Source organism: Elephantulus edwardii, unplaced genomic scaffold (genome assembly GCF_000299155.1).
Source record: "Elephantulus edwardii isolate Elephantulus edwardi_28Jun2011 unplaced genomic scaffold, EleEdw1.0 scaffold00037, whole genome shotgun sequence".
NCBI lineage: Eukaryota > Metazoa > Chordata > Mammalia > Macroscelidea > Macroscelididae > Elephantulus > Elephantulus edwardii.
In genome coordinates this window covers 6,596,194-6,611,039 of record NW_006399787.1, presented here as the reverse complement: position 1 = coordinate 6,611,039, position 14,846 = coordinate 6,596,194, and the positions used below count along the sequence as shown (strand labels likewise).

General features: G+C 45.0%; 1 protein-coding gene across 1 annotated transcript in view; it reads left to right on the top strand.

Annotated features, from left to right (window-relative positions):
• Positions 1 to 13,293: 13,293 nt before the first annotated feature.
• Positions 13,294 to 14,846, top strand: part of ADCK1 (aarF domain containing kinase 1) — a 167,976-nt gene continuing 166,423 nt past the window's right edge. Inside the window, exon 1 of the mRNA XM_006884642.1 lies at positions 13,294 to 13,433. Within this exon, the coding sequence (XP_006884704.1) occupies positions 13,299 to 13,433 (135 nt within the window). The 5' untranslated portion in view covers positions 13,294 to 13,298. The remainder of the gene's footprint in view (positions 13,434 to 14,846) is intronic.

Here is a 14,846-nt window from a genome sequence, read left to right as displayed (position 1 = left end):
AGAGAATTGATGCCTTTGAGCTTTGGTGCTGGGGAAGAGTGTTGAATATACCATGGACTGCTAGGAGAACAAACAGGTTTGTCCTGGAGAAGGTGAAGCCAGAATGCTCCTTGGAGTCAAGGATTCTGAAGCTTTGTCTGACATACTTTGGGCATGTTGCAAGGACGGACTGGTCCTTGGAGAGGGACATCATGTTTGGCAGAGTGGAGGGGCGGTGAAGGAGAGGAAGACCTTTGATGAGATGGGTTGATTCTGTGATTGGAGCAGTGGGAATAGGTGCGTTTGAGATGGCTAGATTGGCACAGGATAGAATAAGGTTTAGAGCTCTTCGATGGCACATAACAACGACAACAGCAACCACCTGCCACTTGTATTACGATTGCTGTGATGATGGAAGCAAGGTTGCCAATATGTCAAATACCAGCCGAGTCAACCATTTTGGACAAGTATCCACAGCATTTCTAAAACTAGGAAGGACTAGGAGGGCCTTGTGAACTATCTCTGGAAATTAGCAATGAAAAATCTTAGGTATCATAATAGACTACTATTCAACTAGATTGCTTTGGGCACATCCTGTTATTTATTGTTGTTAGGTGTAAACAAACTGACTACAACTCATGGTGACCCTACAGACAATTGATCTAAACCTGACCCTATCCTGTGCCACCCTTACTATCTCTGAAAAGCTTTTGCCCGTTGTTACAGTTACTGTGTCTTTTCAGCAAATCAAGAGTCTTCCTCTCTTTTTTCTGAACCCCCACTGTTCCAAGCATGATGTCTTTTTACAAGAACTAGCCCCTCCTAACAACATGCCCAAAATAAATGAGGTGGTGTTTCACCATTCTTGTCTCTAATGAGCACTCTGGTTGTACTTTCTCTAAACATATCCGTACATGTACAAGGAATACCTGTTAATACCATGTTAATCGTTCAAATATAAGCACCAACAATCTGAGCCAAAAAGGAGGAAAAAGAAGATTTCTAACAACTTTTGCAGTTGAAAATTGATTTAATATGCAACCAAGATGCATTAATAATAATTAGTGATTGGAATGCAAAAGTTGGGAACAAGGAAGAAGTATCAGTAGTCATAAGATATGAACTTTGTGAGAGAAATGAGGCTGGAAGTAGGATGATAGAATTTTGTACAAATTAATTGAAAATACCTTTTATAAAAAACACAAATGATGGCTATACATATGGACCTCACCTGATGGTCTACTTAGGAATCAGATTGATTACATCCGTGAAAACAATTATTTCAGACATTGAGTATTAGCTGTCAAAACCAGGCCAGGTGCTGACTGTGAAATAGACCACCTACTCATATGCAAGTTCAATTTCAATCTAAACCCATATGAACTAAAATTTGACCATGAGTCTATTCCACATGAATTTAAAATAATCTCAAGAACAGGGTTATCAGGGTTGTGACCATGAACACTAATGAATAAAGACCAGATAAGCTGTGGGAGGATATAAAGAATGTCATGCAAGGCCAACAGACACATGAAGAAATGCTCAAAATCACAGGGCTCTGTGTGTCAGGAAGTGTGAGAGTGGCTCAGGATAGAATAGGGTTCAGATCTTTTGTTCGTAGGGTCACTCTGAGTTGTATCCAACTTGACAGCACCTAACAATGACTCCTGCCTCCTCCAGTTCACTTAAAAAAAATCATTTATTGTTGCATAACATTTGGCATTTCTTAAACTGAAGAAACTGAAGAACAAATTCAAACCTTGAGTGGCAATACTTAAGGATGCTATAAGCAGAGAATACTGAACGATCCAGAAAGCATCAAAAGAAGATGGAAGGAGTATACAGAGTCACTGTATCAAAAAGAATTTCCTGACATACAAACATTTCATGAAAGAACACATGATCAAGAGGTAATGGTGATGGAGTAGGAAGTTCAAAATGTTCGGAAGGATTGGGGGCGGGAAGGCCCCAGAAATTAATGGAATACCAACTGACATGTTTCAACAAACAGATGCTACCCTGGATGTGCTCACCAGAAATTTGAAGGTCGGCTACCGGCCAACTGACTGGAAGAGATCCACAATTATTTCAAAAAAAGGTGATCAAAACGAAAGTGAAAATTATTGAGAAATAATGGAGAAAATTAGAGAAACGATGGAAGTTATACAAGTGTTCAGGTCTTTCATTCATAAGGTCACTATGAGTTGTCTATGATTCCGCGGCACTTAGCATCACCACCACCAATATAGAGAGAGCTCTGTGGGCCTGGTGGATAGAAAGTGATGCTACCAAGTAGTGGGTGATTTTAATCTGTGTCCCTCAGGCCTGGTTTTAATTGGTTTTGGTCAAACATACTTCTAAGTGGAATAGCACTGGTTTGTCCATTTGCTGTCAGAGGTAACTTGTGGTTGCTGTAATTTTAAACATTGTGACACTGATGTGTCATATGTGACAATGGTTACCCATGGCAGACAGTGTTTGTTGGAGCTCCCTGATTAAAACAGGCTTGGAAGCAGGAGTGGCATCCACTTCCCAGATAGCTTGCCTTTGGAAACTCTGTGAACTTGGAGAAAGAATGAAAATTACACAAGTGTTCAGGTCTTTTGTTCATAGGGTTGCTATGAGTCCTCTATCGCTCAATAGCACTTAACAACAGTCAGTGAATGAATAAATGAAGACTATCACCACCAAATTTAACCTTTTTGTTGTTAGTTGCAGTTGTTATGTTCTGTCTAGTCACCTGAGACTCAGAGCAACCGTATGTACAACTGCTCTGAACCCTGCTCTATCCTCTGCCAGTTTTATTGTTTCTGACACACCTACTTTCATTACCCCAGTCATTGAATCAATCCATCTCATAGAGAGCTGTAGAGTAGAACTAACTACTCCTTGGGTCTTTCAAGGCTGTGATTTTTTGGAACGAGATCAGTAAACTTGTCAGGAAACTTTAAGTGGATTTGAAATGCCAACCTTCAAGCAGTAGTTGAACGCTTAACTATTTGTACAATTACTCTTCTGTGACTATCTAGTACATTTCTTGCTTGCTTTATCGAATATGAATTGTGTTTCTATTGGTGTGTTTCACTGAGTTGGAAGCGACCCACAGCTGACCCTCTTGCAAGTTTCCAGAGGCAGTTAATTGCAAGGGAGAATGCCCATCCTTCTCCTACGAAACGGCTGGTGGATTTGAACTGCCTGCCTTCGTGATTAAAGCGCAGCTGCTTGCCACATACGCGTTATTATTTGGAATGCCCTTTGAAAGAGGCGTGCCCTTGGAAACACTTGCTGCAAACTTCCATATCCAAGGCCAAAGGGCCATCTAAGCGCGACCCAGGATCCAGGCAGAGGATCTGTGCTCAAGCCTTAGTCCTCGTCCCGGAGGCTTGAGGAACGCAGGAGAACTACAAGTCCCGGCAGGGCGCGCGGCGCCCCGGCTTCACCAAGCGCCATCAGAGGGGGGAAGTGGCAGAGAGGAGCCTTCCTGGCGAATTGCTTGTTGCGGGGCTGCGGCAGGAAGCCGGGCGCGGCTGCTGTTCCCCGCGGGGTGAGTACAGGTAGGGCCGACCTGGCCGCGAGGCCCGCCGTGCGCGTGGAGCCCCGGAAAGGCCGCGTGGACGCGCCGGACACTGACTCCCGCCGGCCCGGGGGAAGCAGGGAGAGGACCCTAACCCCGTGACCTTGCCGCACGGGGCCCCGGCGCGCAGTCACGTGGCCCGGTGACGCGCGGTTCCCCGCCCTCTCCGCGGGACACCCCGTCCTGGCACATCACGTGGCCCAAGGAGCCAGTGTATGTTGTCTACTTTGGGGCACAGCCTTGTGAGCACCCAACTAGGCGGAGCCAGAGAAGGGTGATGGCAGGTGGCTCGCCCAAACTCGTTCACCCCGGGGTGGTCATGTGGGGTCAGGGGGCGCAGCAACAGGGCCTGGGCCTTGGGCGTACCAGATCTACCATATCTAGCTAAGCGATCCTGCGCCGCCAGCGCACGTGGCCAGTGCGTGGGCATGAAGGCCTCTGTGTGGACAGGTGTCTTCTACTCGGGCTAAGAGGCATTTACTTTCTACTAACTAGGAAGCCCTTCAACTCGACAAGTATTTATTGATCGCTTCTGTGGTGCGAGGCTCTGTGAAACGGGCGATCTGAAGTCCATCAGTCTCCTCCCCACGTTGTTTGAACCATTTTCCTTAACTGAAATGATTCCGAAACCTAGGTTCGCATCAGAATCATCCTTGTTAGATAGAAAACAGAATTCTGGCCCCCATTACAAAGTTTCTAGTTGAATAAATTCGCAGTCAGGACCAAACCCACTGGGAAGCATTGCTTAGGACAGAGAAGCACTGCCCTGATAAATCAGAAGCTATAAAGCACATTGCTGTCTGTCCCAGAGGCTGTAAAGCTCACTGCTGTGTGTATCAGAGGCTGACCTTTTGGTTAGAGCTTAAAGTATCTCTTTAGGGACCAAATTTTGAATACAAATAAAACCCACACCAGCGATATAGTCCAGTAGATTCTGATTCTTGGCGGTCCCCCGGGTGTTGTAGATGGTAGCAGAATGAGGAGCTCCTAATGGAGAGATTGGTGGTTATCACCCCAGAGGTGCCTTGGAAGGCCTGGCGATCTACCTCTTAAAAATCATCCCTTGAAGACTTGTAGAGCATAGATTGCTAACATACATGGTATACTCTGAATATCATTGATCCATAAGATTAAAAAAACCCTTATAAATATTAAGCACCAACGAGAAAGGCTGTAGGCCTTTCTGATTCTTGTCCAGTTTTTCTGTTGTTAACATTGTGTACTGTCGAGTCAGAAGTGACTAAGTGACTCATAGCTTACCCTATAAAGGGGTTTCAGAAGGAGTTTAATTGCATTGAAGGAGAATGTCCATCATTCTCCCATAGAGCAGCTGATAGATTTGAACCACGTGCCTTGGGGAGGGCAGAGCAGCTCCTTACCTTTGTTGATTGCCATTGAGTTGAGGACGACTCATAGTGACTCTGAACAAAAGATCTGAAGCCTTTTTATAACTATTGTTGTTTTTCAAAGTTCACAGAGTTTCCAGAGGCATGTTGTTTAGGAAGTGGATGCCACTCCTGCTTTTAACCCTTAGGCCAGTAAATGAATGTGTTACTTTATTTGTGTTGCAATACTTAACACATTGCCGCACACTTTTAAATTGACGATTACCATCATTTGCGGCAACGTGTTAAGGATACTTTGGGTAGAATATGAGATGATTCAGGAAGCATTAATAGAAGATGGAAGGAGTGTACAGAGTCACTATACCAAAAAGAGTGGCTGATACAGAAGAATTTAATGAAACAATGTATGAGCAAGAGCCCGTGTTGAAGAAGGAATAAGTTCAAGCTGCTCTGAAGGAACTGGCAAAAAAATAAGGCCCCAGGAATTGACAGCATACCGATTGACATATTTGAAAAAACAGATGCTGCTCTGAATGCACTTACCAAGTTGTGCCAAGAAATCAAGACAACCACCTGGCCAACTGACTGGAAGAGATCCGTATTTGTTTCCATATCAAAGAAAGTTGACCTAACAGAGTGTAAAAATTATCAAACAATATCATTAATATCACATACAAGCCAAGATTCTGCTGAAAATTTTCCAAAAACGACAAAGAACTACCAGAGGTGCAGGCTGGGTTTGGAAGAGGTTGTGGTACTAGGGATATTAAAGCTAATGTTAGATGGATCTTGGCTGAAAGCAGAGAGTACCAGAGGAATGTCTATCTGTGTTTCATTGACTATGCAAAGGTGTTTGACTGTGTGGATCACAACAAACTGTCAAACTTTGAGGAGAATGGGAAGCCCAGAACACTTGATTGTGTTTATGTGAAACTTAGACCAGGAGGCATTCATCAGAACATAGCAAGAAAACACTGCATGGTTTAAAATCAGGAAGGGTGTATGCCAGGGATATGTCCTATCACCATATCTTTTTAATCTATATGCAGGACAGATCATCTGGGAGGCTGGGCTCTCTGAGGAGGAATGTCGCATCAGCATTGGAGGAAAATACATTAACAACCTGTGTTATGCAGATGACACAACCTTACTTTGCTGAAACTGAGGAAGGTCTGAATTACTTGCTGCAGAAGATCAAGGACTGCAGCCTTCAGTATGGATTGAAGCAAAACATCAAGAAAACAGATTCTCACCATTGGGCCGATTGGCAGCATCACAATAGATGGTGAAGAGATTGAGATTGTTAACAGCTTTAGTTTGGTAGTCAACACTTTTGGTACCAGCAACCAAGAAATCAAAAGATGAATTGTATTGGGAAAGTCTGCTGTCAGGGACATCTCCAGAATACTGAGGAGCAATGATGCCAGTCTGGAGATTAAGGGGTGCACCTGATCCAGGCCATGGTCTTCACAATTATGTGCTGTCTGTCAGAAAGCTGAGCAATGACTAGGATTGATAGAAGGAGAATTGATGCCTTTGAGCTGTGGTGCTGGAGAAGAGTATTGAATATACCATGAACTGCTAGGAGAACAAACAGGTTCATCCTGGAGATGGTGAAACCGGGCTGCTCCTTGGAGGCAAGGATAAGTTTCAGAATGTCACCTCATAATATACGGGTAGAGTTTACATATGACATTTAAGCATTTGGTACCAAAACTTTCCCACTGGAAGGTATATACCTTTTAGAGCTGCTGTAGCTGCTTCCTTCCTGTCTTTCCAGTGCCCTCTTGAATATTTGTTTCCAAGGATAAGCTGAACAGAAATTCTTATTCCCTACCTTGTGTGGTTTATTTTCCCTGCCTGCTCTGGGATCTTGACACTAGTCATTCTTACCATTATTGATTCTTTGGAGTTAAGGGTTTATTAAAAAAAGGCTTTCCTAGCCATTGTTGGACGTCGCCATGTGATGTTCTGTCCTCATCTAGGGGTACAGAGTAGAAGAAAGCGTGTTTATTTATCTAATTGTTTCTCCAGAAAATGGGAGGAGGTTGTGACTCTTTTATGAGATTTGTGGGCTTAAAAGTCCTAAATACTTTTCCTCTGTGGCCATACTCACCTGTGTACCAAGCAAGGGGGGGTCATTCCAGTATAATTCTGCAATGAGGTGGAGAGAGAAAGCGGTACTGGAAGGATGGAGAGCTGGTGGATGGACCCAGTGTGATTTCAGAGGAGTAGAAACAGAAAAATCCCTAACCACATACTGGTCCCCTCTGAACTGGCCTTCTAAGTGTTCTATTTTCCATTTCGTTCTGCCTATGAAGAGAAGTGTTTTAGTAAAAACAGTTGGACCAGTGTGGGCTCATCCTCGTCCTGACTGTCCCTAACTCCACAGGGGAAAGAAGCCTCACGAACAAGAGCGGCACAAAACCGGTTTCTGTGAGACTGGATATCTCCCACAATTCCCTACTTTTTCCTCTCAGTTCTAGCACTCACCACCCTTCCCAGCCTCATGCTTGCTCATTGCTCTTGAGTCGGAACTGACTCATAACTGACCTTCTAGCAGATTTCCAAGATTGTAAGTCATGTGGGAAGAGATTGCCTGTCATTTTCCTGAGGAGCCTCGGGTGGATTTTAACCACCAGAGAGGCTGGACCTTTGGGTTAGCAGCACAACACTCTCCTGACTATGTTACTAGAGCTCCCAAATCTACTGCTAGTTGTTGCACTGATCATACACAACTGGACAGTACTCATGGTTATGAGGTTTATTAGGGAAATAACAGGTTACAATTCAGACTGGGAACATTCAGGATACACGTCCTCAATCAGGACAGCCTCTTTTCAGGTTCTCTCAGGCAGCCTTCCTGATCTTCTGCCATTTGTCTGGGTGAAGCCCACATGCGGACAAGTGTTACAGAGCTCGCTTAGTTCTGCCAATTAGGTGGGATAGCAAAGCTGACCAAACCCTTGTTAGTGGCTGTACATTCCATTTGCAGGTTTCTACTTGCAAGGTAGAAGGCTATTACCTTATTTATATTGTTAGTAGCCTATTCAGTCCCCTTGGTAGCTGTAAGCACCTAACCTTTACCTAGTCCTGCTAGGCACTGGAGCTCGAGTGGCTTAGTGGTAAGGAGCTGCTCTGCACTCCCAAAGGCATGCAGTTCAAAGCCACAGCTGCTCTGTGGGAAAAAGATGAGCAGTCACCTCCTGTGTGATTAAACTGGCTTTTAAAACCCACTGGTGGGTCAGCTTTGGATTGGCTCCAACTTCATGGTATACAACAACAACAACAACTCAGCCAGGTCAAGACTTAGGAAAACTTGAAACATTTGCTTCATGTGATGAAGAGATTGCATCTCAACATCAGAAAAACAAAAATCCTCGCTACCAGGCCAGTTGGCATTGTCATGACAGATGGAGAAGAAATTGAGAGTGTTAACAATTGAATCTTTCCTGGAACCACAATCAACACTCTTGGCACCAACATGCCAGGAAATGAAAAGACAGGTCGCTTTGGGAAATTTTACTCTCAGGGGCCTCTCCAGGGTACTGAAGAGCAATAATGTCAGTCTAGAGACCAAGGTGAACCTGATCCAGGCCATAATCTTCTCAGTTGCTTTTTATGCCTCTGAGAGTTGGACAGTGAATAAAGATAACAGAAGAATAATTGATGCCTTTGAGTTGTGCTGGAGAAGAGTATTGAGCATACCATGGACTACCAAGAGAACAAACAGGTCTGTCCTGGAGAGAATGAAACCAGGCTACTCCTTGGAGGCAAGGATTTTGAAACTCTGTCTAATGTACTTTGGGAATATGGCCAGGAGGAACCAGTCCTTGGAGAAGGACATTATGCTTCAAAGGGTGGAGGGTCAGCACAGGAGAGAAAGATCCTGGATGAGATGGATTTGCACAGTGACTGTGGCAGTGGGAGCAGGTGTGTTAGAGATTGTAAGGTTGACTCAGGATAAGGCAAGGTTCAGAACTGTTGTTCATAGAGTCACTATGAGTCGTAGTTAACTCAAGGGCACATATTAACAGCCACAACCTAGCCATATAGTGAGAATTACACTTGCAGTGGCTAGAAAATCCAGATTCAGTAACCCACTACTGCCACACTCTTTTAACCATCGGCTTCCCATTTGTAGAACTTTCCAGGCTCTCCTTTGCCTTGCTTCATGACCTTCCTGGAGAGTTTCCTCTGGTCTGTTGTGATAGCTGCCATTCTTATGGATTTAATAGTTAAATGGCTGTGTAACCTCTACCATTTTTCTAAATGAGACAGACTGGCCTGGGTAATTTTTAGTGTGGAGCACTGGTTGATTTTGTGCTATGTTACTAATTTCTCACTTCTTGAGCTCTAAGACACTTCTTTCTACCCTCCTGGTACTATTTGATGCTGTTTTTGTTATTAGCTGATGTTAAGTTGGTCACGAAAGTCATGGCAACCCAGGCACAATAGAGCAAAATGCTGTGATACTCCTGACTGGTGGTGGATTGGATCTTTGTGATTGATACGGTTTTCATTGGCTGATTTTTGGAAATCACCAGGCCTTTTTTTCTCGTCTCTCTAAGTCCAGAAGTTCTCCTTCTGTATCTCCTTCAGTATCATAGCAACAGACAGCCTTCCACTGGCAGATGTGTGGTGGGCTGTGCAGGAGGTACGCTGAGGGTGGGGGTGGTGGTGTTAGATGCATTGAGTCAACTTTCAGCTCCTACACTCCTGTTGTGAGAGCGGAACTGTTCCTGTAGCATTTCCTAGTTCTGGAGGCCCAGGGGCAAGAAGCTGTGCTGCAATCTTGAAGGTACACAGTTCAAGGCCACCAGCAGCTCTAGGGGAGAAAGATGGGCAATCTCCTCCCATGTGATTAACTGCCTTTGAAAACCTGCTGGAGGGTCAGCTATGTTTCAGCTCTATGGTACACAACCCCCCACCCCCCAATCTTTAGGAAAAGGACCTTTGGTAAGGGAGCTTAACTCAAAGGTCCGTGGTTCGAATCTACCAGCTGCTCTGCAGGAGAAAGATGGGCAGTCTCCTCCCATGAGATTTACTGCCTCTGAAACCCTCTGGAGGGTCAGCTGTGGGTCAGTTCTAACTTGACGGTACACAACAACTGTAATCTTGGAGGCAGAGCCTCACATCTTTTTCCTGAAGAACTACTTCATATGATCTAACTGCCCACATTTGGTTTGCAGTTAAGCACTTAACCGCTGTGCCATTGGGCTGTTCGTTGGGGATGATTATTATTGTTGCTGTTAGGTGCTGTTGAGGGAACTAAGACTCATGGTGATCCTAAGAACAGCAGATTGGAACCTTGCACCATCCTCACAGTCTCACCATATTCAAGTCCATTGTTGTCAGAAGGTCAGATAGCCTAGTAAACACTGAACCTGAGCACAGCAGAGACTGAGAGGTTGGTTGGGGCCAACTTGACATCTAACCAAATAACTGATTCAATTACTTGTCAGTGGAGGAAGGAAGCACCTAGGTTACCAGGGTCCTGGTGTCACTCTCAAGAAGATCCTATGTCCTGTGACAGGCTGGACATTTAGAGTAGGAAGGCCCCATTTCCAGCTCTTACTCTGTCCTTCACTAGGTCAACCACCTGAGGAAAATCACACCTCCTTCATTTCCTCACTGTACCTGTGTGATGGTAAAATTACTTGTCTCACCTCAACAGGTTGTACGGACTATCTAATGCGATCATGAACATCAAAGGGCTTTGTCCAAGTTAGTTATTGTGATGAGCCAATGAGGAGGCTTTAGGGTCTAGGTGGCCTCAGACCCACATGAGGTGTGTGCTGTTACATGAGAGGAAACTCAGGTGAAAGTCAAGGGAGGCGAGTAAACAGAATGGGACAGGTGATTCATTAGTAAAAGGGTTAGTAATGAAAGGTGTTTTTCATTAGCAGACATATTTCACGGCTGACAGGATCTTTTAAAATACCCAGAGGGTAGAAGCTCATTTGCATGTTAAAGACTCTCTGACACCTTGTGGGAAACTCTCGCTCCAGTCTATTTGGAGACAGTTTGACTCCTATATCATCTATTTTATGTATTTCAATTTCTACCTCTTTTATTACTGGGGACATTTGCATTAAAGCTGGGCCCTGGGAGTTGTTTACTGCTGCTTCACTGAGGTGGTCTCGAGCTTCTGCATGATGTTGCCCACAGGGCACATGCCTGGAGCGTGCACGACAGTGTACACGACAGGAATACGGGGTTCGAGGAAGAAGAAGGCTGGGAGGTGGTGTAGACGCAGCCAGGAGAGGATGGTCATCAGCTTGTCAATCCTGGGTTTGTGCTCTCATCTGGGGACCTGCGGTACTGGGTCTGTCCAGACCTCATGGAGTAAGGTTGGTTGGTTGATTGATTGATTGAGTAAAAACACTTTAGGAGTACCTGTTTTGGGTATATTGTCAGGAACTGCCAGTCCTTGGAAAAATATACCATGCTTAGAAAAGTAGCTAAAGAGAATAAGACCCTCCACAAGGTAGAGAAACATATGACTGCCACAGTGGGCTTGAACTTGGTGGCTATCATGAGGATGACTCAGGACAGGGCAGGGTTTTCAACTCTGTGAGTCATAGTTGCTGTCAATTGTAGCTGACTTGATAGCAACACCATGTGCTAAGGAGCTGTGGTGGCCGCTGAACTACTTACTGAAAGGTTGGTGGTTGGAAGCTTGTAAGGTGCTCAGGGAGGAAGAGTCAGTCATTTGTTCCTGTGAAGATTATAGCCAAGAAACCATAAAAAACCCCACAGCTTAAAAACTCATCGTGAAATTTGATTCTGTTGTTTGGAGTCAGTATGAAGCAGAATCACTCTACAGTATCAAACAAAAACAATAGTTAACAATCACAGCTCTGTACTAAGCCAGAGTTTGGCAAACTACAGCCTGAAGACTAAACCTGGATCCGTGTATTATGATACCCTAGGTCTAAACGGTTGACTGTGGTGCCGTTTACGAAGCTCATTCTTCTAGGCGGAAAGCACATAATGAGTGCAAAAGCTCGAGGCCTGAGTGTACTTGGCAAGTTTGAGGAGTAGAATTTATCAGGAGTAGGAGTTTGAGGAGGAGCCCTGGACTGTTGGCGTCAGTTGAGCAAGGCATGGTAGTAGTAGGAGCTGCCGAAGGTGTCTGGAGGGGTCCTGGTGGTGCGGTGGTTAAGTGCTCAATAACTAATTGAAAGTTCAGTGGTTTGAATGTACCCAGTGGCTCTGCAGAGGGAGAAGACCCAGCGATGTGCTGCAGTAGAGACTGTTGCTGTTATCATGTGCTGTTGAGTTGACTATGACTCATAGCTCCCTGTGAACAGCAGCTCTGAACCCTGTCCTATCCTGTGCCGTCCTCACCATCTCTGACACACTTGAGCCCATTGGCACAATCACTGTGTCATCAGCTTGTTGTGAGCCTTCCTCTCTTATTTTTCACCCTCCACCTTTCCAAATGTGACATCCTTCTTTGAGGACTGGGCCCTCCTGACAAAGTATCTGAGATGGCATTTTACCATCCTTTCCTCTAACAAGCACCCTGGTCTGGGAAACCCTCTGAGACAGTTCTACTCTGTCCTGTAAGGTTGCTGTGAGTCTGAATGTCTTAACAACACACACTGAGTTCTATGTGGCCATCTCAAGGAATTATCAAACCCATCAGAGTGTTAGAGAGTAACATGGGAGGGACAGATAGTTGGTGTCATAATTGACAAAAACATTGGAAAGTGGAGGCATGTCTGACCTCTGCCTCACAAAAAACTGGCCTGGCCTGTTAATCTTGATTCTCCTTCCCAGTTGAGATGTTATAAGAGGTCACATGCCCACACTCTTTTTATAAGAGCCATTCACACTAGCTCATTTGAGAGAGATTGAGTTTGCTGGTGGAACTGAGTCAGAGCTGGAGTCCTTCTCCAGTGATGCCTGTTAGCGTTCTCCGACTCTCCTTTCTGAAGTGGCATCATTTTATCACTCTTTATCCCCTTGCCCTCTCTGCTGTTATTCTCGGCGCTTAGTATCAACTCTTGTCTTCATGTAGGCTTATGTGCTTAGTACTTCTGACCTTTTAGATTGTAAGCTCCTTGTGGATAAGAACTTAATTTTGATCACATTCTCCAAGGTGCTAGAACACTGCCTGACTTTGTTGAATGCAAATGATTTTCAGAGTTGTTTGTGACAAGTCTGATGCAAAGTATTTGAAATCTGTGTTTTATGATCCCAACAGCCTTTGAAGTTGGCACCATCCATGTTTATGAGTAAAGAAACTGCAGCTCAGTGAGGGGCAAAGGAAACAACCCAAGTCAGATAAACTGTTAACGCAGTAGAGCCAAGATTTGCAGGTAGGCCCACCTGAGTGGCTCCAGAACCCTTATCTGTTACTCCTCCTTTTCTTCTGCAGGTCTGGTGACATGGCTAGAAGGGCGCTGAAGCTTGCTTCGTGGACCAGTGTGGCCCTTGCTGCCTCTGGCTTCTACCTCTACGGCAACAAGTACTTGGACCCTAATGACTTTGGCGCTGTCAGGGTGGGCAGAGCAGTGGCGACGGTAGGTTTTCCTCAGGTTAAGAGCTGCAGTACTTTCTGCCCATGTTCATATGTACATGGACTCACCTGTTGCACGTGTGAGGAGATACGCATGTACTCTTAGAAGTGTTGAAATCCACATGCACACTTGCGAGGCGTGGATGTGCAGTCATAGAGCTGCATTGATGCACACACATTCTCCGCCCTCCTGTAGCTAACAGAATGGGGTTACATGACACTTTGGAGCATGTATCCTGTTTTGCTAGGACCCAGGGAACTGATACTCCCTGGCAACCATGACTGGAATAGACTCCAGCTCTGATTCAGTTCCACCAACAAGCTCGATCTCTCTCAAATGAGCTGGTGTGAACGGCTCTTGTAAAAATGGTGTGAGCATCAGACCTCTTATAACATCACAACGGGGAAGGAGAATCAAGATTAACAGGTGTTGCAGACTGAGGGTAAAGTATTTTTATAATTATTAATAATGAGACAGCCAGCCAGGAATGAGATAGAGCAGAGAGCACGAAAAACAGGGGGCCAGCAGTTCTCCACTGAAGACCCCCATTCCAGCTTCCCTGTATCTTTGTTGAAAATTTTCAGGAAGTAAATCGCAAAGAGAATTCAATGCAAATGAAGCCGAGATCTTTCTATTGAAAACCTTCTGCTTGACTCAGGAGGCAGGGGTTAGCAAATGCAGGAATCTGGTAAACCCCTAAGGATTGCCTTAATGCCTCAGAGTGAACTCTAGCTTGTACCTCACCTCCCCACATCCTGATAGCATTTGGTTTATTACAAATATTTAGTATTGACTTCCCATAAACAGGCCAAGCCTATTTTTTGTGAGGCATGCCTCTCCACTTTCCAATGTTTTTGTCAATTCTGACACCAACTATCTTTCTCTCTCACGTTACTCTCTACTACTCTGCTGAGTTTGATAATTCATTGAAATGGCCACACAGAACACAGACAATACTCATATAATGAGGTCTGTTAGGGAAGTAGTAGATTACAGTTCAGAATCTGGAATGAATCAGGATCCAGTTCTTCGGTCAGGATAGCCTCTTGTCAGCTGTACCCACACACAGGCAGCCCTCGCTCTGGCCTCTTGCCCTCTTGTCCTGGCCTCTGCCTTGTCAGGCAAGTGTTAAAAGTTCTTATAACTCTTCCAGTAGTCTACAGAGGTAGACTCACTTCTGTGGTAAGCCTTCGCCTGAAGGCACTTAGCCATCTCACTTTATGGAGTTGACAGCTATCCCATGGGGTTGGCAGGTACAAGTGTCCAGAGGCCCTAGTCCGCCAGAGAGCCTCCCTGTGTGTTCTCTGCACCGTCTCCCGCTGGAGTTCTGGTTCTGCTGTCAGGGCTGTTTCTCAACTGCTGCGTCCCTCACTGTCTCTTGCTGTCTCTGGTGGTACAACTTGCTCTGTCTACTGA